General features: G+C 48.9%; 1 protein-coding gene across 4 annotated transcripts in view; it reads left to right on the top strand.

Moving 5' to 3' along the window:
- The window catches only part of TASOR (transcription activation suppressor), a 1,129,919-nt gene that overhangs the window by 368,052 nt on the left and 736,558 nt on the right, over positions 1 to 25,309 (top strand). For all 4 annotated transcript variants that reach the window (XM_085624658.1, XM_085624660.1, XM_085624657.1 and 1 more), the window contains exon 9: positions 5,997 to 6,102. In XM_085624658.1, coding sequence (XP_085480784.1) covers positions 5,997 to 6,102 — 106 coding nt within the window. The remainder of the gene's footprint in view (positions 1 to 5,996; positions 6,103 to 25,309) is intronic.

The raw sequence follows: 25,309 nt of genomic DNA, 5'->3' as shown, positions 1-25,309 counted from the left end.
ATGATAGTGTCCATGGGTAGAGAGTCCCCTCTTCTTCTGCACCAATCACAGGGCTACGATGTGATGGAAGTCCTCTGTCACTATCCATTCCCCCTCTTTCGTCGCTGAAGGTCAGCCAGCCAGGAGGCCTTACAAATCTTGTTTACCAGAAAGTAAAAGTAAGGTAGAATGTCAGCGACGGCAGTGGCTAAGGTTTAGCCTGTAGGGGAAACAACACAGCATTTGTATACAAACTTACAAGTCTTATTGCATACAAGACAGTGAAACATCTTGCGTACCCCAGTACGAGGGTGGGAAGGTACTAAATAGAACGTTGTACCCTGGGTGGGATAATCCTCGCCTCCGAGTCCTTAATAGAATTGTAACTTTCCGTTACGATAGCTAGGACATTTTTCATTCTATGTCAGGACCGGAGGCGAAGATTATGCTCGTTTAAAGCTTGCTCCCCCCCAAGTGAGCCATGTCAATAACCGACTTGAAATAAAACCGGTTAAAGGTCGAGTCGGAAGACCAGTCTGCTGCATTCAGAATGTCTTCCAGACGTGGTCCCAGGGTGAACGCTTTAGAGGCCATTGCCCCTCTGGTAGAATGTGCTCCGAAAGTCAATGCTAGCTTCCTGCATTACCCACCTTACCCAACGGGCGATAGTGGGAGAAGAAACCGGCTTATGTGGTTTCCTGAGCGCAGTAAGCAATCGTCGCTCTTCTGGAGGACAGAACTCCTCTGACATTTCCTCGTACGCCTTAAGACAAAATACCACGCATAGCTTTGGAGAATCTGGAAAAGCAGGATAAGATATGGACTTCGTCCCACATTTCGTACGCCTTCGAATTGTGAAGGTAACTCCCGTGGGGGAGAATATCCTGCCCGAAATGTCCAGGGCTCTGACATCGGAAACTCGTCTGCAGGGTATAAGGCAAAGGAGCATGGCCAATTTCGCCGAAAGCTCTTTCCTAGAAAGGTATCTGTTCGGCTGCTAGGACAAAAACAAATTAAAAACCTGGTTGATGTCCCAGAGCTGTGAATAACGGGGCTCGGGGGGAAGAGAAAGGCGAATGCCTCGAAGAAGGCAAACCTGGGGGTGTTCTCCCACCGGAGATCCATCCACCATGGTATGGCCCACTGAAATGGCCGAATGGTAGGTATTAATGGGTCTATAAGCCAGGCCTTCCTCTGCCAGGGCGGCTAAAAAATTTAGAATGGAGTTCAAATCTGCTGCCACGGGATTGTGACTGTGGCATACACCAACTATACCACCGACGCCAGGTAGAACGGTACCGCTTGACTGTACTATCGGCCCAGGCCTTGGACATGAACTTCTCAGCTGCTCCCAAAAGGCCTGGGACTGCCCATCGTCCCCTGTAATCCGCCATGCCATCAGGGCTAGAGAGGCTTGTGCGATTAGTGGGTGAGGAGCTCCGTCTGGACTGAGAAGAAGAGTTTGAAAATGGGGGAGAGGGATTGGAGAATCCCAAGAAAGTTCCAGAAGAACCGGAAACCAAACATGAGACCTCCAAATTCGCGATATCATTACCACGTCCGCTTTCTGACGTCGAACTTGGGCCGAGACCGTTGTTAGCATGGCGAACAGGGGAAAGGCGTATCCCGTCTCGCCCTGCCAGTCCTGAAGGAACGCGTCCGTCCGCGCTGCTAGGGGATCCGGTCTCCAGCTAAAGAACCAGGGAAGCTGATGTTCCAGGCGGGAAGCAAATAGATCCACCGAAAACGGCCCCAGAAGCTCAGGAGGTCCGCAAAGACTCCAGGGTGTAGCTTCCAAAGACTCGCGTCATGAAAGTGGCGAGAGTGTAAGTCTGCTACCTGGTTGTCTTGGCCCAGAAGATATTCCGCTGTAACAGAAACTTTATGATTCAGGCAGTATTGCCAGAAATTCGCTGCCAGGTCTGAGAGCGCTCTCAATCGCGTGCCCCCTAGATGGTTGATGTATCGGACTGCCAATATGTTGTCCGTCTTGAGACGGACGCAGGACCAGATTGAATCCTTGGTCCAACATTGGATCTCAAAGGATCCCGCCAAAAGCTCCAGACAATTGATGTGTAACTGTTGTTCCTGTTGAGACCAGACACCTCCTGTAGTGAAGTCGCCACACCTCGCGCCCTATCTGGACCTGCTGGCGTCTGATTCAATACCGATATCTGGCGCAGAACCGAAGATCGCATGCCCATTACAGGCTTCCATATTGGTGGTGAGCCACCACTGGAGTTGCTCTCTGGCGTCCGCCGATAGAATCACTTTCTGTGAGTACGAGAGCCCCCTGCGTAGATGGTGTGAGGCGCTGCAGAGCTCTGTAATGGAGCGGGCCCGGAAAGATGGCTTGTATCGAGGCCGACAGGAGACCCACAATACGGGCTAGTTGCCTGAGGGAGAGTTGGGACTTAGAGAGAACTCTCCTGATTTTGTGACGAATCTTCGCCATCTTGCGAGACTGAGAGTAGATTCCATGGAGTCGATCAAGAAACCGAGAAAAACCACGCTCTGCGCTGGGACAAGAGTGGACTTTGCCTCGCTGATCTCAAAGCCCAGGCTCTGAAGAAGGTTGACCGCCGACTGAAGGTGACGGGAAAGAGTGATGGTACACTGAGCCATCAAAAGAATGTTGTCCAGGTATACGATGAGTCTCATACCGGACACTCTCAGCCGCTCTATCACTGGCCGGAGAACCTTGGTGAAACACCAAGGGGCGAAAGAAAGGCCGAATGGAAGAATGGTGAACTCATACACCTTGTTCCGCCAAAGAAACTGCAAGAACCTCCTGTGTGGAGGCAAAATGGGGATCGTAAGATAGGCGTCCTTGAGGTCAAGGACTCGCCATCCAGTTGTTGGGCCTTAGAAGATGGTGAAGAAGATAGATCCCCTCCATCTTGAAGTGGCGATATACCAGCCACTCATTGAATATGCTCAAGTTGATGGCGGTTGTGAAGGTTCCCAGGAAACTCGATGTGAAACCCTTGGACGGTTTGTAGAACCCAGGCATCCCTGATGATGGAAGTCCAGGTCTGGAAAAAACGTGCCAGACGGCCCCCCACTTTTAGAAGGGAAGAAGGGAGAACACTTACTGGAAGAGCTAGAGGCGCCACCGCCTCTTCCACCTCTGTTCTTACCCGACGTCCTCTCGTTGGATAGAAGTTGCCGAACCTGGCCAAATCCTGGTACTGTCCATGATTGGAGCCTTGCCCTCTGTGCTTGTTAGGGCGGCCGCACGAGCGGCCCCTGCCTCGTCCAGCCCCTCAGAAAACCCGAGGGTGAAACACCCAGCTGATGCAGGAATGCGTCTTATCTAAGGTCGTAAAGGTGTTCACAAACCTCCCTAATACTTTGATAAAGGGCTCTCCGAAGAGGCCACCCAGCCCAATGAAGCCCCCCTCGGAATCGGCCAGGTCTCCAAGTTTGGGGTCTATTTTAATCAATAAGGACCTGCAGCGCTCTATGGAAATAGAGCAGTTGGCATTCCCTAAGAAAACCAGTATGCGCTGGGCCCAGGAGGAGAGGTGCTCTGGGGAGATCAGGGACCCTGACAGTTTAGCCTCTTCCGCCATGTCAAGGATTTTGGTTATTGGTCCTAGGGTGTCTAGGAGCTTCTCTTGGTAAGACTGCCAAGACCTGTCAATACCCTTCTTCGAGTCCTTGATGAACTTTTGAAGGAACATCGCCATGCGGGGGTCGATGTCGGGGGAGGCAGCAACTTTCCCCTCCAGCCTGAGACAGTTGCGGGCTGTGGCCTCTAACAGCCGGAGGATCCTGCTGGCGACGTATTGGGCGACCTTGTCTGAGGGCACCCAGTCAGAAGACCTAGGGTGAAGGACATAATCCTGGTCCAGCATGTCAGCGCATATGCTTTGTGGGTCTGAACTAGGCTCTGGACGGGAGGGGCACCAGGGGTGGGATGGGCCAGCATCGTCATCATCCCCTGGAGTACCATCCCCTGGAGCAGTGGTCGTCATTGAAGGGGGGGGTTCTGCGCCAGGAAAGCCTTTTTAAGGTGATCAAAAGCTTCCACATCCACCCCAGAGTCCCTGGGATGTTTGAAAGGGGGTGGCTGGGGATCAGCGGGGGTTCCGCTGTTTGGGGGCGAAGTGGCTTGAAAGGTCTGAGAGGCCTTGGCTAGCCTATCGCAAGCCTGCTCAATTCGGCAGGACGGGCGGTCTTCCAAGGGCAGCATGGCCTGCTCCTCTGACTTGTGAATGGACACGTCTACCGCGTTGTAAAAATCCTCATCCCACTGAACGGCAGTAAGTGGGTCCTCCTCCCATGTGTTGTCCTGATAGGCATCCTCCTGGATGGACTCAATTAGGCCAGGAGAGGAAAGTGCTGCACAGGTAAGTGGGTAAGTATGTCTGAGGGTGTACCTCAGGATAATGGAGGGCTGGGTGGCAGCCTACACTTTATGCGGGCAGTGCTCGCATTAAACTGGGGAAGACCCCTGGGACCCACAGCCCTGGTGCGCCGTAATAGATGGGCAGCCTGCCGGCAAAGGTCCCAGCAGGATATCACCTGCAATACTGACTATGTGCTAGAGCGTTTAAACGGCCTACAATACAGACTTCCTGGCGGGAGACCGCCGAGATAGCTGCCTAATGGCGGATACCGACCTACAACAGCGTGGGCGTTCAAGCGGGGGTGTGCGCAATGTGAAAGCTGCAGGCAGGGCTCTCCCCCACGACGATTCGGCTCGACTGGGAAATATGCGCGGACGGTATGCGTGGAATGTCGAGACGCACGCCACGGGCAAGAGATGCACACAGGCGCCCTCTAGTGGCGGAAGGTGAACACCGCGAGCCCGCACCACAGAACACAGCCACTAGGGAGCCAAACACTCCCAGGGCCGGGCGGCTGACTCGCAGGCAGAAAACCTGAAAGGAATAATAACAAGCATTGGCATAGTCAATAGGTCTCGCCTTTGGGACCTTCTAAGTGTTTAGCCATGCAACAGTTGCATAACTAAATACTTATAAGGTCCCAAAAGCGAGACCTATTGGCTATGCAAAGCGGCCCTGCGGCCGTAAAAGTGAAAGTAATCGCGGTAAAGCGCTGCGCGCGCGCCCGCGCACATGTACTGTAACGCCAGGCTGGCCTGGTAGCACTTTTTGGAGCCCTCTCAATAAGTCTCGCCAGACCAGCGCATGCGCTGGGTCAGGCGAGACCTAATAAACGTGCAAGCATAATAAACGCGCCACAAACAAAGGATCAATCAAGTCGGGCAGGCGCGCGTCAGCAATGAATGCGCGGCGCGCGTGACCGGTACCAATCGGTTTATGAGGTGAACCAAATACAGTGAAACACCAGCTAAAACGTTATGAAACACAAGGGAGTGCTAAAGCGCAAATGAATCAAACAATGAATAAACCAAACAACGATCTGGACTTGCCAACTAATAAAACAATACAATCAGTCATAACACTTTGAGAGAAAGGGAAAATCGAACTTATCTGGCTGCAAGCAGCAAAGAAAGAGGGGGAATGGATTAGTGACAGAGGACTACCGTCACCTCGGAACCCTGTGATTGGTGCAGAAGAAGAGGGGACTCTCTACCCTTGGACACTCAATCATTTTGTTCTGTTTATTCCAGATGTTTCATGGGAATATTAGTTTGTTTTACTTAATTTTGAATGGCTGCTATTAAATGAAGTGGAGAAAGAATATCCTAGTCCTCGCCTCCGGTCCTCGCATAGAATCTGAGCCTACGGTCCTGACATAGAATTGAGATTTCCTAATTGCGATTTGGTAAAAATCGCAATAATGAAATTACAGTTCTTATTTACTGTACTTCTAGCCCTAGGTTTCAAGTAAGTAACTTTTCCTTGCTGCTAATGTACAACCAGTCAGGCCAACTGCTATTCATCGATGTTTTCTGTCATGAAGTATTAAAAGCAGTCGCTTTAATTGTCTTTGTAATAGATATTGCAATATTTGCTTCAGTTGAACTTGACAGGTATGACACTTTGAAGTGCGCTACAGATATATTTTCATTTTTTTTCTAGAACAATTGAACTATACCTTGTGGCGAGGACAGCTTTTAAATAAAGGAAAACTTTTGTGCTACGCTTATATGAAGTCCGCAACCCTTCCTTTTCTACCTTACAAACTGTAAGTGATTACGGGAAACTGTTCTCCTAACTCATGTGTCCTAAACTTAATTCACCCACACTTAATTTTTCTTTTCATTTCACCAATTAACAGCCTCTCATATTAACTTTCACGTCATTCAATTGTAAACACAATATTTTGTCTGTAGAAGTACATAAGGGCTGATACACTGAATTGCATTTTTTTGCTGGATACTTTTAACCACAGATTCCTCACCTTGTGAATTTCCCTGGACATCAGACTAGACCCCAAAAACTCCAAAGAAGTGTTTGTGTGCCAGTAGGTGGTGCCGTGGGACTCCGTGTCAACTCCGCAAATAACAACCACCCATCTTTGCTGATATCAATTCTTTTTTTTCTGGACCTTCAGGCACGGATTCAAAGCACCTCTGCTTTTATCACTTTGTGAAGAGATATTCAACACATTTCCAAGTGTGCAAGGGTCATGTCACTGGCTAAAATGACAAGCTGTAAACCTTGTAGAGACTATCTCAAACAGATGTCTGTGCCAGATCCCCACGAGGTGTGCCTCTGGTGGTTTGCCCCAACTCACGACTCCAAGGCCTGAGGTAACTGTGCCCAAATTAAACCAAAGACCATCCGAGAATGCAAAGTGGAACGCTATGTGACGAAGCACCGGGAGGCTCAGCTGTCTTCGGGTAAGTTGAAGAGAAAAAATGAGCAATCCAAGCAGGACTTGGCTCCTTTCCACCATTCTGCTTCTCTCAAGAAGGTGCAAGGAAGTCACGGGCCTCCTGGTCTCGTTCCTGTTCCATTGTTGATACCGATGCACCCCGAGATCTCTGCCCATCGGCGACGTGTCAGCAGGTTGAAGCCTTTCAAGAGGCCATGCTTGCATCTTTGGCACGCTTCTGGCTCCCTCTAGTGGCCTTTCAGGCTCCAAGGACACTCTGGGACCCCCAGTCAGGCTGCCTCCAGCGTGTTCACCTTCAGTGCTGTCTAGATCTTTGACCCTGCTTCAGTTTTCATACTTTCATTGAGAGCAGCTCTCCAGTCTGCACTGGCCACTATAAAGGCACTGCCGTCACCTGTGACGGACGAGGAGCCACAACCCATTGTAGTGTCCGACTCCAAGCGTGCTTCATCTTCTAGACCAAGGCGACATCCATATCTTGATGTACTGCTGAATCCATTGGACTTAGACACAATACCACTACCGCACAATCTCTGCCCGACAGAATGCCAGATATTGGTTGACTGATCAGAGCCAACAATAAGAAGGTGACAGTGGTAAGGATGGGTAGAAGTTTGCCCTTACCTATGCGGATTACAACTGGAAGAGTACTTCTTCCTCCACTCTGATTATTAGGGTTTCTGAGGTCCATCATCTCCACTGTGGAGGTAAAGACAAATTTGTTAACTGAGGTCTTGAAACCTGACAAGGCAAAGACAAATCTATTGTGCCCTTCAATAAAGCTCTCCCTGACAAACTGTTGAACACTTAAGCTAAACCCTGTTTTTACCCCTCGCCAAGTTGCCCTTCACCATAGACCTGCTCCAGGCGACCCAGATTTCTTAACTCAGCAGCCTACTCCTGAAAGTCTGGTAGACCTTCCCAACCTATCACTTGAGAGAGAGTCATACATTCTCCTCTGCTATCCTTGCTTTGAGGTGAGTTAATTCAAGTTATCTGCTGAGTCGCTACACCCAGGCCTTATGGGACATGGTGAATGAATTCAGTCTCTGATGACTTGGATGCTTCCTACGCCCAAACTATTAAGGCTGGTCAGGATTTGGCCAAATTTGTCAACCGCTTGTGCCTGGACACTACAGGTTGTCTCAATATGGATATGGGAACCAGCCTAGTGCTTCAGTGCCACCCATGCATGAGCTCCACTGCTACTTCTGAGGACGACCACAGGTCCTTAATGGACATTTCTTTTGACAACTCTTACCTGTGTTTGTCTTTTTTTAAACCGCTGACTCGGCCCTCAAGCGTTTTAATGAGAGCCGAGCAAAGGTGTGCTCTTTGGGCCTTTCAGCTCCAGCCCTGCAATCTTCCTAACCATTTCACTTTTTTCTGGGGTATGCCCGGGGTTTGGTGTACCAATGTCAGGGTCCACCATCTGCACAACTGGCCTCCTAGCCCTTTTGAGGCTATGGGCCCAACAGGTAACGACCGGACCATCAGGTGCACCATACATCCCAATTCTCTGCCCCCAACCTCAACCTCAAAACCACTTTAGTGCACCACTAGCTACTCACAGCAATGCTGTAGGGTAGGGTTTCTTAAACTGTGGTCCATAGACCTCTAGGGCTCCACCACACCTAATCACGGTGTCCTCTACTGCTTAGAAAATTAATTATCAGAAGATTATTAAAGCACATACTTAAAAAAGCAACACTGAAAAGTGAATATTTTAAAATGCAGTGTAAATGTGAAGGAATTTGAAATTGGAAGCAAAAAAACTAAGTTGGTACAGTGGGTGCGGGGAACCCCAAAAATTGTACACCCCAAAATATTACCTCAAGTATACACCCAAGGATTGATGGATCGGAGACCGTGTTAAACCTCCATTTCATTAGGCAATGTATGTCATAGATGAGGAACCCCTCAAAATATCAAAAATACAGTCTATTATGTAGGGGCCCACTCAGTAATGGAGTTCTACATCAGAAGTAAATGTAAAAGATTTATTACAGAATTCAAAAGTTGTGGTACAGAAATCATAAATGTAAATGTATACATTCAGTGCAATAAAGGCTGTCCGTAAATAGGACATACAAATTCGGTGCTAAATCAGAATAATTTTGAATACCAAATGAGCAGAAAAATCTATGAAAAATCCTACTGCATCCTTAGTGTGTTTATGAGCTTTTCCAATAAGTTCAGGAGATTTGGGCTATGAGCCTGATGTTTCCTCCTCTGTCCAGGGTCTTGGGGAGAATGGCTCTGAGGCTTCTTGGCCTATTAACCTCCTGCATTCTGCTCAGCAACAATGCCAGATGACACATGCAAGCTTTGCAGTGGAATTTAAAGTCCCAGCACGAAGGGAACCTGTCCGATTCCATCTAGGAATCGGAGGAGGCTGCAAAAGATCTGCAGTGGTTGCTGCTCAATTGCAATTGGACTAGCGGCAGATTCATCTCCTTACGACACCTATAGTTGACTGTAGGGATGGATGAGTCTCTACTGAGTTGTGGAGGTTATCTGGGAGAGGTGGAGACCAGAGGATTCTGGTTTCTAGTAAAGACCTGCATCAACATCAGTGTGCTGGAGTTGCAGATGATTTGCTTGGAAGTGAAGGCCTTTCTGCTCTCCATCAAGGGATGGCTGATAAAGGTTCATACAGACAACACCACTGCCATGGTTACTGACACAGGCAGAGCTGGGTGGCATTCTAGGTCCTGTGCCAAGAGGCCTTGCGCCTCTTGAGCTGCCTGAATCGGCAAGAGATTTCCTGGGTGGAACACTATATGGCGGGATTTTTAAACGCCAGGGCATCACTTTATGTGCTATTTAGCTCAAACAGTCCACTGTATTCAACAAAGTGGACCACACCATTCCCTCTCTAACTGCAATGAATGGTCCTCATCACCGAATAGTCACTCAAATGCTTTCTAACTTTTCTCAAGAGTTTGTCACAAAAAGTCAGACATGGCACATTTCCATCCTTTCCTTGCCCAATGACCTGTGGTTTATCTCAAGGAACTACCTTATAACACATACTCTTCAGTATCTATGTTAAACTGTTAATGGACCACATTGGCCATAGGCGAGAACAAATTCTGAAATGTTCTTCCACAAATTGAATCATGAATGGGCCAGGCTAAAATTTAAGAGCTGCATGAAGGAACATCTGCTTTAAGGAAATGAACTCCCTTGCCTCCCTCCAAATTGACGCCATCCTAATGAAGGCCAAGGTTAGAACTTAGGCACAATCTGGGAAGCTGACAACAGCCTAAAATGCCAAATCACAGCATTATTCAAGACCTCTTTTCCACCAATTAAAATTGCTAAAAAAACTTAACCTTTCAAGCTCTGTGAACACCACTCTGCTTTATTCCTAGCCCTGCTCAAAGCAGGTTCCGGCAATTTTCCCAGAGATGACCAAATATTTTAATTGCATTTATATAATGACTTACTACCCCTGACGAGGCGTCGAAGAACTTTACGCTGGGTATCACTGTGCTCTGGAACCCAAGTTTAATGATTAGTTCAGTGTTATTGGTTACTGTTATTGGGATTAGTCTTGGGCGCTCAAAGCAAACCATTCCATGCAGGCATTTCAGCTATTTCTTATGCTGAACTAAAGTAGTTGGCTGCAATCATGAGTGGGGGGTGCTCAAGCACATGGTTGGAGGGATTATTACAGGAGTTAGGGGAGATTATGTATTGTTAGGTGGCATAAGTATGACTTTCAGCAGAAAAAAGAGATTATGATCTAGTAAATGAGCTGTGGGAAATTTACTGAAATAGAGAATAGTCAAACGTGCATGTGTCAGAGTAGGTTGTGTTTAAAGAGAGGAGGCATGTGGAGGATGGAAGGGAAGAACAGTGACCTTTGAAGAGAGAAGAAAAAGAAGAGACAACCGTCTTAATTAAAGTTTTTTTTAATGCCGGATTTAAGGAATGTAGTGAATATTTGTGAGACTGCAGGCAGCTTGAGGATACAAGAATGTAGAAAGAAACATTATGTTCGAGGCATGTGAGCTGCAGAATACATGCTTTGCATACTCCTGCCATCTAGTGTTGGGTCCAGATGTTTGCAAGTTGTTTTTGTTCGAAGAAGTCTTTTCCAGTCTCAAGGGATGGTGACTCCTCCATTCCGTGATAGTGCGCATGTTAGATTGTTTTTTTCCGCCATCATGTTCGGCCGTGAATTGCTGCACTCTGGTTCGACACCGTTCTCGGGTTCTCCTCAGTGCGCAGTCCACTACCCTCGACGTTATTGTTTATCAATCGCGTATACCCACCTTCGCGTTTCGATTCCTAAAACTTTGATCGAAAATCTTGTGCATGGCCCTTGGGCCTAGCCGCGTCAGACCACCTCGCAGTAGATGGAACTGACTCCATTCCAATTCTGCTCCGGGTGCCACTCTAAGTACCCCCGCACCGATTTGCACAAGGTGTGCAATTTGGTTGTCACCTGAACACAACAAAGAAAACTGCGAAGCCTGCCGATCTTTTCGATCAAAGAAGACGCTCCGTGACCGTTGGGCTTGACATCACGAAATGTACCAGCAACACAGCGAGACTGCTACAGATCTTTTCGGGGAAGATTACGACCCAGAAATCTTCGAAGCGCAGGGAGCCAAGAAGGAAGAGGAACACATCTCCGTGTCTGAGGAAGACCAACATCGAGGAGGACATGACGCAGGGTCAACTTACCGTGAGTAAAGATAATCCCCTGCCCTCTAAAAAGGCTCCGGTCCCTCATCTGCCTTCGAGCCAAGTTCGTCACCGAGATAACGTTTCAAACGCCCTGCCTTCAGGCTCGGCACCAAAACACATAACAAAGCCTTCCGGCCGGGAGCGAGTCTGCCTCCTTCGGGTACTGAACCAAAAACTTCGGCATTGAAGTCCAAACCAAGTGATCCTTCAGATTCCGTGGCACCGAAACCTTCCAATCCAAAATCTTCAGCACCAAATTCCTTGGCTCCGACATCATCGGCACCGAAATCTTCAACACCGAAAATTCTGGTCCCAATAGCCAAAACCGCTCCTCCACCATCCAAGGACCCTTGTTTGGATGTTCCGCCTACCAACACGGACCCCAAACAAAAGGAACTATTGATTAGCCGTAAAACTGGACACCTATATGCAAAGCCAGCAAAAAGAAAGCCAGAATTTGAGGACTATTATCATATCCCTCTGAAGAGAAAGAGTATGGGTACTAACACTTCTCCACCTCCTCTTTCGCCTTCTTCGCCTATTGATCCTGACTTACTCTTAACACCCACAAATTCACCTCAGCCAAAATCCCCAGATCATCAAGATGAGGGGGATGGAAATGATGATGGAGACAGAGATGGGGATGTGCCACAGGACAATAGTCCGGACCCATGGATCGATTAGAACACTGTGAGAAAGTGCCATCTTTCTTGCATGGTATGCCCCCACTTTTTGCTGAATTGCTGAATGTACTTTGACTGAGTGTGCCCTGGGCTCCTGCCAATCAGGTGCCCAGGGCCTATGTTCCTTCCCTAAAACCCAAATTGGCAAACCCTGGCCACATGTCAGCCCCTGGTAAATGGTACCCAGGGCCTTGTGACCAGGGAAGGCCCTAAGGGCTGCAGCACTTATTGTGCCACCCTTCGAGGCCCTGTACCCTAACACAAACACACTGCCCTTGCAGGCTGAGTGTCTGGGTACAGGACAAAACAGAGATGACATGGCACACATCCCTGTGTGCCATGCCCACAACATACACTGCCCTGGCATACATCAGCCACCCCTCTAGCTGGGTGCCCTATGCCAGTGGTGTGGGCACAGGAGCATGAGCCCTGTGCCCCTACAGTACCCAGGTCCATTCCTGGGCACTGTAAGTGCAGTGCTGCCATTTAAGAGTATATGGTGCTGGGAGATTGTCAACAGGAACTCCACAGCACCATGATAGCTTCACTGAAGACTGAGGAGTTTGGTATCAAACTCCTCAGCACATTAATCCCGCACTGATGCCAGTGCAGGATTTTATTGTACAATGCACGACAGAGGGCATCTTAGAGATGCCCCCTGAACCTAACCTACAATCCACCTCTGGTCTGAGGGGCTGCCTAGGCTGCCACACAGCAGACATGTTGCTAGACCCCTGGGTAGAGAGCTATCCGCTCTCCTGGGCCTGCAACAATGCACATCCTGGGCGAGGTGCTAGGTCTCCTCCCCCAGGATGGGCAAGGGGAAGCTTCAAAGTCATGCCGCCTTTGTGAGCTTCTCCAGGCCACTTGCTGTACCCAGTAACTGGCCCCTACCGGTTCTCAACCCCCACTCTGGCGGGAAGACTGGCTGGAAACCCCAAGGAAGGACAGGGGGTCTGCCAGCCTCTGCCAACCCCACCCCTCAGGTGGGGAAGGCGAGGTGAAGCACGTCCCCGGGCTCTCGCCATCTTGAAGATGGGGAGCCCTGCCCAATCAGGACTAGGCCACTGCCCCCCTCCCACAGGAGAGTGGCAGGATAGGGGGTGTACCCACCCCAGGGCAGGGATCCAGTGGTCCCTGTCCTTTACCTACCTGTAACACCCCTAAATTTAGTATTTAGGGGCACCCTGAACCTTCCTTCCTTGGATTCCAGATTCCAAAACAGCAAAGAAGAGCAAGAAGAAAGAAGACCTGCCATGCAGCTGCTAAGAAGAGGAAGACACCAACTGATTTGTCCCCAGCCCTACCAGCCTGTCGACCCTCGAACCTGCTCCTGCTAAATCCCGGCACCTCTTGTGGCCTGCAACCTCACAAACCCCGGAGGACCTGGCTACCTTGTGATTCTGAGCACCTGGGACTCCCACGAGCAGTGGCTCTGCTCAAAGAAAGTATCTAACCCCTGGCATCAACCCGGAACCGCGAACCCTGCAGACTCTGCACCCGCCAAGCCTGGCCTGTGCTGGAGTGGAAAAATACCCAGAAGACATCCCCCCGGCGACTGTGACCCCGAATCCGGCACCCAAGGACCCACCTCGAAGCTCTTGACAACTCCTGCAGCCTCAGAACCTGAGCAAGTGACCAGGAGCCCAGCTCCCACAGCTGCATGGCCTGCTAGTCAGCAGCCACCAACCAGGGGCCCCTGCCTCCCATAGGATAACATTGGACCTAACTCACTCTGCACCCGGATGCCCCTGTGCCACTGAGGGTGTAACAACTGTACTTACCTGACCCTGGGAGACCCCTGAGTCTCTATGCCTAGAACCTTAACTCTGCCAGTCGAGTACTTACCCAAAAGCCCATAACTCACTTTTCTTCCATAGGGTAACATTGACTGGTTTCTCTTGAAATTTCTTCTAAGTGTGGAGTTTCTAAACTTTAAAATATTCACCTAAAATCAACAGATTAACGAAAACGGAAATACTCACCTGCTATCAGGAGAGATCCCTGTGCTGGATCTTGGTGCCCAGCACTGACCCGGAAAAGTACTTACGACCGTACTTGCCACTAACTCAATTTTCTCCCATAGGAAACCATTGACTGTTTTTCTGTGAAATTTCTTCCAAGTGTCGATTTTTGCAAACTACAAATATTCTTTAAAAATCGTACCAACTGTGAAAACGTAATTACTTACCGGTTTTAGATAGATGTCCCAGTACTGAGCCTAGGAGCCCAGCACTGGATTACAAAATTAACGAGAACATACTTTACTCGTAACTTGAATTTTCTCCCATAGGAAACCAATGACTGTTTTTCTGTGAAATTTCTTCTGTTGAATTTGCAAACTTATAAATATTCCTTAAAAATCACCTGTACAACTTAAACGCAGTTTCTCAACTTCTTACAGGTGGTACACTACTGCTGGATCCAGGATCCAAAACTGACCTAGAAAAAGTAACCATAACCCAACTTACCTGCTAAGTGAATTTCCTTCCATAGGAAACCATTGGTAATTTGACCAGAAAAAGTTTTTGAGTGTCAACTTTTAAAATAGCTAAATATTGCTTAAAAATCACAACAGTAACTAAAACGTATTTACTCACTTGTTTCCAAGAACTGTCCCAGGACTGAATCTAGGATCCAGTCCTGGAGTTAGAAAAGTAATCCTGAAAGTAATCAATTGCATATAACTTAAGATTCCCATTGAGCTCAATGTATTATTGTGTTTGAAAATGTGTTGCCTATTGCAACAAACTGTAACCATTGCATTTCAAGTCAGTTGCCTCTTGAGAAATATTTAACTAAAGCATCTCATTCTGAGAAAGTATATTTTGATACCTATTGTTGGTTCTAAAATAAAACAAGTATATATTTTTTTATATATATAAACCATTGGCCTAGAGTTCAGTTATTGAGTGTGTGAGACCATTTGCAGACTGAGTGTGTACAACAAATGCTTTACACTGTCGTCTGATACTGCCTTACTGCTCGACCAAGCTACCACTTTAGAGAGAAAGGTTATATCTAGCTTTAGCCTCTGCCAATCCTCTGGGGGCTGTGGATTCTGTACACACTGCACCTATTTGGGAACAGTATATACAGAGCCACTTTCCTACAAATACTGATCCCAATAATAACGATCCAGACCTATATCCATCTAAGCCTTCTTCTCCTAACGATAATGTGGGGTTTATTGAGTTAGTTAATGGAGCTGCAGAGTACCATGGAGTACTGCTCCATAAGGAGGTTCTTGAGGAAGAGTTCTTATCTGAGACACTAAGTACAGCACAAAAGGCTACACATACACTACCTATGCTTAAGGACATGTTAAAACATGCAGATGAGGTATTCAAAGACCCAGTGTGAGCTAGGGTTGTCACACCCAGGGTTGACAAATATAAGGCTGCACCTACAGACCCAATTTACATCAAGGGTCCGGTTCCATTAGTTTCTTTAGTGGTATCAAATGCTCATAAACGAGTTAATTCTCAAACAGAAGACAGCCGCCTCCTGATAAGGAATCTAAATTAATAGATGCCTCAGACAAAAGAGTAACCGTGCAAGCAGCTAATCATTGGCGCATAGCTAACACACAAGCACTGTTAGCGAGGTATGACAGAGCTCATTATGATGAGTTAGAGCAACTGCTCCAATATCTGCCTAATGAGCATAAAGCTAAAGCTCATGACCTGATCCAGGAAGGAAAGCTTATTTCCAACACTTCAATCAGGTGTGCTCTAGACGTAGCAGACACTGCTTCACACACTATTAACACCAGAGTCCTACTCAGACGTCACGCATGGCTGAGGGTATCTGGATTTAAACCGGAAGTTCAAGCTTCCATTTTAAATGTACCTTTTAATAAGGAACATTTATTTGGTCCTGAAGTGGACACTTCATTCGAAAAAATGAAGAAAGACAATGAGGTAGCCAAATCCATGGGAGCGCTGCAAACACCATCCAGTCGTGGTTCCTTTTGCAGCTCCTTTAACAGGGTAGGTTCAAAGACCATGCCTACTGACGGGTCCTCCACGTCATATAGAGGCAATAGTCAATCAACCTCTACAAGAGGTTATTTACAAGGTGGATTTCGGCGAAACCATGACAAAGGAAGAGTGAAAGGTAACACACCCCGTACTTCCACAGCCACAAATAAACAGTGACTTGTCTCTTCTCCCCCCTGATCATTCAACTCCTGTTGGGCGACGTCTCACTCGATTTCTCCCAGTCTGGAACACCATCACATCGGACAAATGGGTTTTACAAATTATCCAGTCTGGTTATTGCCTTGAGCTTACCATCAACCCTCAAAACATTCCACCACGAACACACAAACTATCTCCAGAACATATACACCGACTCAAACAAGAGGTTCAATCTCTTCTGGAAAAAGGAGCTATAGAGCCGGTCCCATTACAGTATCAAGGGACAGGCATATTCTCTTTTCTTTCTGATTCCCAAAAAGGATGCTTCTCTCAGGCCTATATTTGACTTCAGAGAATTAAACCTATACATTCATTCAGATCACTTCCATATGGTCACTCTCCAACAGGTGCTTCCTCTGATAAAACAAGGCGACTTTATGTCCACTCTGGAGTTAAAGGACTCATAATTCCAAACCATCCCGCTCATCGCAAATACCTAAGATTTGTGGTAGCGGGACAACACTACCAATTCAAAGTGCTTTCGTTCAGAGTCACCACTACTCCCAGAATGTTTACAAAATGGCTGGCAGTAGTTGCAGCTCACCTGCGAAGACAAAATATACATGTTTTCCCGTACTTGGACGACTGGCTCATCAAAGCCAGCCTGTACCAAAAGTGTCTCAAAAACACACTCTACGCCTCTTACACAGTCTGGGCTTTACAGTCAATCTGTTGAAGTCACATCTACAACCCACCATGTCTCAGACATACTTAGGGGCCAGTTTAGATACTCAAAAAGCCCTCGCCTTTCCAAGTGCAGCCAGAATAAACAATATTCAGGCTCTGGTCTCACAGTTTCAGCCCAACCACTCCCTTCCAGCAAGAGTATTCATTCAGTTGATCGGAATTATGGCATCTTGCATCACAATCGTTCCACATGCAAGACTCCAGATGCATTCCCTTCAGGAATGCTTAGCCAGTCAGTGGAATCAATCACAGGGTCAGCTAAAAGATCTAGTTGTGGACTGTTATCATTCTGCATACTACACTAGTGTTGGTGGACGGCCGCACTTATCACTTTCTGCTGTTGTGGAACCCACAAAACTTGTCCAAAGGACGGCCATTCAATCAATCATGGGTTTAAGCGTGACTATTCGCCCGTAAGGGTCTGTAGGTGCTGGGTGTGGGGGTGGGGGTGCAGGTTCCAGTCCATCAAGGAGGGGGTCTGTCGAAGTGCCAGGTTTTTAGGTTTCTTGCGAAGATGGGGAGCGATGTGGTCTGTCTGAGGTGGAGCCGAAGGGCGTTCCAGGTTCTGGCCGTCAGGAAGGAGAAGGAGCTGCCTCCTGATCTGGTCTTTCTGGTGCGGGGGATCATGGCGTAGGTGAGCTGGGCTGATCGTAGAGTCCTTTGGGGTGCGTGGAATTCGAGTCTGCTGTTCAGGTATGCTGGTCCGGTGTCGTGGAGGGCTATGTGTGCGTGGGTAAGCATCTTGAACGTGGCTCTAGCGTCGATCGGGAGCCAGTGGATTGTGCGCAGGTGCTGGCAGATGTGGCAGTGTCTTGGCAGGTTGAGGACCAGTATTGCGGCTGTGTTCTGGATGTTCTGTAGCTTGCGGGTGAGGTTTCTGTTTATTCCGGCGTTTTGTGTTCAAGGTGGATCCATTTTAAGGTCTTACATAGGAGGCAGAGGGTGTGGAAGCAGGAGGAGGAGACAAAGTTGATCTGGCGGTCCATTTTGAGCTCGGAGCCCCGGAGTGGATTGATTTAATCGTCTTCAGTAGTGAGGGCTGTTCATCGACCCGATTCCACAGATGGTGCAAACAGCAGACGCATCACTAACAGATTGGGGAGCACATCTCCAGAAGCAGAAACAGCTTCATATCAATCAGCTGGAACTGCTAGCAATATTCCTGGCACTCAAAGCATTTCAGACCCACCAGCTACACAAAGCTGTCTTGGTCCATACAGACAACATGACAGCAATGAACAATATACAAAAACAGAGGGGGACAGACTCTCTCCAACTGTCATGCCTTGCACAGACCATTTGGAGATGGGCCATTCTTCAAAACCTCTATATCCTAGCAGAACATCTACCAGGAGAAAGCAATTCGATAGTAGTCCTGCTCAGCAGACAAAACAGATCCACGAGTGGGAACTACATCCTTCGGTTCTCCTCCCTTTCTTCCAAATGTGGGGTTTTGCAGAAATAGATATGTTTGTGACGCACCAGAACGCAAAAAGCCCAAGCTTCGCGGCCGGGTATCCTCACCCATTGTCCAAAGGCTTTTCCACATCTTTCACTCCTTCCATTATGGTTTGGAAGCGGAGGCAAACATCCCTAACACTGATCCTGGTTGCTCCTACATGGGCCCATCAACCATGGTTCACAACCCTGTTAGAGCGTTCAGTAGTTCCACATCAGAAACTACACCTCACCCCAAGTCTCCTCACTCAGAGCCATGGAAACATAATGCATCCAAATCCAAAGGAGCTGAACCTTGCGATTTGGCTCCTGAAGTCATAGAGTTTGGTTATCTAAACCTTCCACCAGATGACGATGCATATCATTTATGAGGCCAGAAGACCTACTACTAGAGCTTGCTATGCAGCCAAATGGAAGCAGTTTGATATTTACTGCAATAACAACCATATTAACCCACTAGATGTCTTAGTACAAAATATCATTTGCTATTTGTTGCACTTACAACGCTCAAATCTAGCTTATACATCCATATGACTACATCTTGCTGCAATTGCTGCATATCTGCAAAACAGACAGCATATATCACTTTTCAGAGTGCCTGTCTGTAGGAAGCTGGCTCTGTATATACTATACCAAAGTGAGGCATAGTGAGTCACTGGAACCCCAAAGGTAGGCAGAGGTAAAGTTAGTTAGCACCTCACTCTCGATTTGTGGTAGTGTGATCTAACAGTAAGGCAGTATAAGAGGACACTGTTAAGCATTTGTTGTGAACACTCGGTCAGCAAATGAATTCACACACTCTCAGACTGAACTTCACACCAATTGTTTTTGTATAAAAATATTCTTTTAATTTTATTTCCTAGAACCAAGCAAGCCTGGCACAGGTAAGTGATGAGTACTTTGCAGTAAATATACAGTTTGTAACACAGTTTGGATTGCAATTGTAAATGCACTTTTTTTGACTTAGTGCTGTTTGTGAGAAATGCAATGCTTTGTAAATATAGTACATACCAGGTAAGTTACTTTTTAATTACTTTTCTTACTCAGAGAGTATACCTGGATACTACTCTCGGACATATCCTGTAAACAGGTAAGTAAAATAGTTTTGGTTAAATAGTACAATTTTAAAGAATTTCTTTAGGTTTTCAAACTCCACACTTAAACTTTTCCAAGAAAAACAGTCAATGTTATCCTACAGATTAAAATAGTGTTATCGGTTTTGAAGTAAGTATTTGGTATTGGGAGTTGAGGTTCTGGGGTAGACTCAGAGGTTCCCCCAGGGTCAAGGATGCACTCTAGTTACACCCTCAGCGGCACTAAGGCGGCTGGGTGCAGACTGCTGAGGCCCAATATTATCTAGTGGGGGATAGGGGGCCTCCGGTTGGTGGCTGCTGGTGAGCAGGCCACAAGGTTGTGGGAGCCAAGCTCCTGGTGTTTGCCTCAGGGCAAAAGGGGATCCTGTTTAGCACAAAAAGCGCACCCGCAGGGCTAGCTGGGTGCAGGTTTGGCATCGGGTGCCCTTTTTTCAAGGGGGATTTTCGGTTTTAGTTTTCAGCTGCAGGCTTGGTCCAGGAAGACTTTCAGGAGGAACCAACAGCTGGGCAGGTAAGTTAGAGAGCTCGGGGACGTAGGTGCACCTCGGGTTCTCTTCTCCAGGGTGCAGGGCGGCTGGATGCAGGGGTGTCTTTTGAGGCCGGATTTCACCTTACCGGGCCACATGCGGTTGGGGGGGGGTCTCTGTGCAGAAGCTGCAGGCGACGTCTGGGAGTCCTGGAAGGGTCAACCCACAGTGGACTCGGACTCTGGAGCGCTGGGGGACCTTGCTGGGACCGGTGAGCCACTTGAGCTCGGGCCATAGGCGACGGGTGCAGTGGTGGTTCCAGGCATTGGGTTTCTTGTTCCTCAGCCGGTTCGGAGTCTTTCTTTGTTGTTTCTTCTGAACACAGCTGCTGTTCACAGGAGATCCGGTCTTTGTTGATGGCAGTTAGTCCTCCCAGGTGTTCTGGAGGCTGCTGGCTGCAGGACAAGACGATTTTTGCCGCAAGATTTCTGGAAACTGCAGACGGGCTGGTAGGGCTGGGGCCAAGTCAGTTGTTCTCTGCAGTCTCTTCTGCTGGGTGTCTTCATTCGTCTTTTTTCTTCTTAGGTTGCGGGAACCTGCCTTCTTGGTTCAGGGCTGCCCCCTAAATACTGTATTTAGGGGGCGTTTTAGGGGTCTCGAGGGCAGTAGCCAATAGGCTACTGACTTTAGGGTGACTATACCCTGGGTGTGCTCACCCCACGTGGGGGAGTGAGCACAATCTCTAATCCTGATTGGAGAGTGCCTGCCATCTGCAAGATGGTGGGCACTGAAGAGAGGGCTTCACCTCGCCTCCCCCATCTGAGGGGTGGAGTTTGAGGAGATGGGCACCTCGCCGAAAAGGAGGGGAGACAGGAAGGGGGCCTGCTTCTGATAGCAGGAGAGGCTGGGGGTCGCGTTACAAAGGATGCAAGGCCTTTGAAGCTCCCCTGCCACAGATAGCTCTTCCTGGCCTGGGGGAGGTGTGAACACCACCCAGGAAAGGCTTTGTTTCTGGGCTCATGGAGTGAAGGCTCCCACCCTAGGGATCCAGAAAAATGTCTTGTGGTGGCAGGCTGGTGAGTACCAGTCAGGGAACCCACCGAACCCACTAGAGGCTGGTTGTTTTTCAGGGGGCATCTCTAAGATGCTCTCTGTCTGCATTTTTCATTAAATCCCACACTGGCATCAGTGTAGGTTTAATGTGCTGAGGAGGTTGATATCAAACGTCCCAGTTTTTAGTGTAGTCATTATGGTGCTGTGGAGTTCGTAACGACAAACTCCCAGCACCATATACTCTTGATGGCAGCACTGCATTTACTCTGTCTAAGAATGGACTTAGACACTGTAGGGGTACAGGGCTCATGCACCTGTACCCTCACCTCTGGTTTAGGGCACCCAGCTAGAGGGGTGACTGATTCATGCCAGGGCAGTTGGTTGTATGCAAGGCACACAGGGATGTGTGCCATGTCGACTCTTCACTTTGTTCTGACACTTTGTTCTGGCATTGACTATTGAAGAACCCTTTTTTCGCTTACACAAAGACAAAGTGGTTCTTCTCACCAATCCTAAATTTCTGCCTAAAGTTGTATCTGCCTTTCAGGGGGGCGTGGCTTGGCAGCAGAGTATGGTGGTCGTGTGAGCCTGTAGCTCCGTATTGGCCCGTATTCATCCTGCCACCCTGATGGCAGACAGGTTTCCCAAACTCACCCAGGGATGGATTTGACTTTCGGAGACGCCTGGGAGGAGATTGCAGATCTTCCTGTTGCATGGGGGCTCCGGTGTGCTCGGAAACCACAAAATGGCGACATAGCTTTTCCCAATAGACTGGGGATGAGGCGCGAGGCCACAACTGAACACAGAAGTGGAGCGGAGGCCTCCAGAAGGCTGTGGGCTCCAGTGTGCTTTTGTGCACCAAGACAGGAGATCCGGGACTCTGGTGAAGAGGAGACTCCATGTCGGAAGGCCAGGGTTAGCGCCAGCAGAGGGAGCAGTGAGGCCTGGTAGCTACAGAGAATGCGGTGCAGCGGTATCTCGAATTGGGGGCTGCCAGCTGTCCCTGAACTCTCGTGGGCTCACTGGAGTAGCCTGGTGGCTGCCCTGTGCTCGGGACAAGAGCAGAGCCCCCGGGCAGGCCCGAGCTGTGGGTGGCCGAGGCGGCCTGCATGGAATCCTAGCTGCGGAGAGGCAACCGAAGGGCTCTGGACTGTGCGCGGCAGCCTCGGTGCGCCGCTGTGGTATCTCCTGGCAGAGCAGAGCACTTCGGGTCCCTGCATACACCAGTGAATTGCAGTGAGGCCCTGAGAGGTGCAGGGCCTACGTAGTGTTACTTGATTGGCGGTTTGGCCCCCTTCCTGTTATGAGACTCGTGAGTACTTGGGACAGATCCCTACAGCGGACGTGTGGTGGCTATGGATCTGGGCCACCTCGAGTGCAGACACTCCCCTGAGTGCCTTGCTGGGCTGTCTGGTGGTTGTGTCGATAACTGCGTCATACTAACGACGCCACCACAGAGTGCACGCGGACGGGGTGAAGCACTGCAATCCGGGAACTAGGGTATTGCCTGCCCACTGGGAGGATTCACTGTCTGCGGAGAGAGCCTGGGGGAAAGGTCTGATTGCTGTGCATAATTAAGGAACTTGCACGGACCGAAAGCTATGGAGAGGAGACTGGAGTGGCACGGATGGGGTGGGACTTGTGTATGCACTCACTAGGAGCGTGAAATTTGTGAATGTACTGATTAGTGAAAAACGCAAGAGGGCACTTATCTCTGGCTCAAGGTGAAGGAGACATCTTGGGGTGCTGACTAGCAGTGGTGCAACGCTGTAGATGGGACTGCAGCCTGCTTGAAAGACACAAGGGTATACAGGAACACTTGAGGATGCCACAATTGGTACCGAGGTGAGTGCCCGCTGGAGTGTGGTGGCAGTGAGAACGGGAAGGCAACTACGACACCCCTTGCTGCCTGGGACGTGCCCGGGAGAAGACCCCTGAGGACACACCATTATAGAGGTGAAGATATTAAGGCGGTCCCGCTGAGATGGGGAAACCGCTAGTGAAACTGCCTGGGACTACTCAAGAGACTGAAGAAACCCCCAAGAAAAGGCACAAAGTGATCTGGGCGACCCAGTACAGCAGCAGCTGATAAACTTTGGAAGCGATCGCTAACACCAAAGCCACCCTCCATCAGGATATTAGTACAGTGTAGGTGGGCCTCGCCTTGCTCCGGGAGGAGCATAAGAAGTTAACTGAAAGGGTCAAAGACAGAATCCAGAATCACAGTCCTTGAACCAGCGCATCACTCACTGGTGGCGCAAATGGGAGTCCTCACAGACCGGGTCCGTACCCTCGAGCGGAGAGCAGAAGATGCCAAGGGGTGTAATAGGAGGAACAATATGAGTTCTTGGGCTCCCTGAAGGTAGAGGGTAATGATATGATATCCTTTTTAGAACAAAGCTCCGAAATGCGGTGGCCCCCGTATGCCTATCAACCTTCTATACCTTGGAAAGGGCGCACCGCGTCACGGCCAAGCCGCCAGCCCTGGGTTGACCTACACGACTGGTGGTGGCTAGACTCCTTCATTTCAGGGACAGGGATACACTCTTACATAAAGCCTGGACTGAAGGCCCGTATACTATGGGTAACAGCAGAGTCTCCAACTTCCCGGATTACACCTTGGATGTCCAGAGGGAGCAAACATCTTTTCAGTAGGTCAAGAAAGCATTGAGAGAGGAAGGGCTCCAGTTCTCTTTGCTCTTCCACGCCCGCTTACGTATACTCCTGGATGGAAAGACACACTTCTGTGATGACCCCAAGTCTGCCTGGGAGTGGTTGGAGTCATATAAAGCCAGAGCTCCACAACCAGCGCAGTCACAAGCGTTGGACTCCGATGTGAGCCCAGAAAGAGAACTAGTAGACGCTCCAGAAGGGGGTCCCGGGGTGGCCGACTTCCCCGCAAACTCAAAAGGAAAGAGCTGAGGCCCTGCAAGTGGTAGCGGCCATACAGGACAAGAAAACCTCCTCAGAGCCCGGGACTCGCTTCTCAAGAGAAACTGAGGTGTTTGTCTCGGACTCCTCCCATAATAGCAGTGTGAAATTACCAGTGGTAACCCCCAACACAGCGGACGAGATCATCTGGTGAAGACACGATCTGGAGATTACTGGTGACTCCTCGGAGGGCGGGGGGGGACCCCTGATGCCTGCTTGGGGTTAGATTTAGATGTCACTGGCTCGGGCTGGTGTGTCTTTGGGTACTATACCCATCTCAGATAACATCCTTGGCTTTGCCACCCCCCATTGAGACCACTACCTTTTAGGAACTGGGCCTCAGCTAGTGTTCGATGTTTTTTGCGATGTTTGGGCGGCTGGCCGTTGGCAGACTCCCCTGGGGTCCCCTAGTTGATCAGCAACAGGATTGCTATGTTTCCCTTTTTTCTTCTTTCTATGGTTGGTTGCAGATTGGAGTGGATTTGTAGGATTATGGTAATGGGACGGGGAGCTTACCGGTTTGTCGGCGAACAATCCACTGCCACTATGGTACACGCACATGATATTAAAAGGTTTTGACCTGAATATACGAGGGATGGGGACCATGGCTAAGCGGCACAACATATACTCTTATTTAAAGCGCAGGGATGTACACATTGCCCTTCTTCAGGAGACTCATTTGGCCAAGGACTAAGTGGGGAAACTTGGCAAACGGTAGAGAGGTCAGGTCTATGCAACAACCTTTTCGGCCTTCTGGAGGGGGGTTTTGATCTGGGTAAAACCTGGAGTCCCCTTTGACTTTATCCACTCAATAATTGACACGGAGGGTAGGTACTTATTCCTGGTAGGTAGATTGGCTGGGCGACAGATAGTACTGGGTAACGTTTACGCACCTAACCAAGATCAGGTCGCATACCTGACTTCCCTATCGGCTAAAATTGCAGTGCATATGAATGGGCAGGTGCTACTAGGAGGGGATTTTATTTGTGTAGCAGACTTTGTGGCTGACTGCTCCCATCCGCCACTCCCAGGGGCGCAATCCCCCCGCACAGCTGCGGGGTTCAAGACTGGATCCAACACTGGGGATTAGTTGATATCTGAAGACAGCAACGCGAGAGAGACAGGGAATACTCTGTTCGAGGCATATGAGCTGCAGATTGTACACTATGCATCGTCATCTGGTGTTGGGCTCGGATGCTTGCACGTTGTAGTTGTCTTGGAGGAGTTTTTTGTAGTCACGAGGTAGGTGACTCCTCCCTCGGGCGATTGTGCGCATG

This window comes from Triturus cristatus, chromosome 9 (assembly GCF_964204655.1).
Source record: "Triturus cristatus chromosome 9, aTriCri1.1, whole genome shotgun sequence".
Taxonomy (NCBI): Eukaryota; Metazoa; Chordata; class Amphibia; order Caudata; family Salamandridae; genus Triturus; species Triturus cristatus.
Note: the sequence above shows the minus strand (reverse complement) of the source record. Positions and strands in the feature narration are given on the sequence as shown.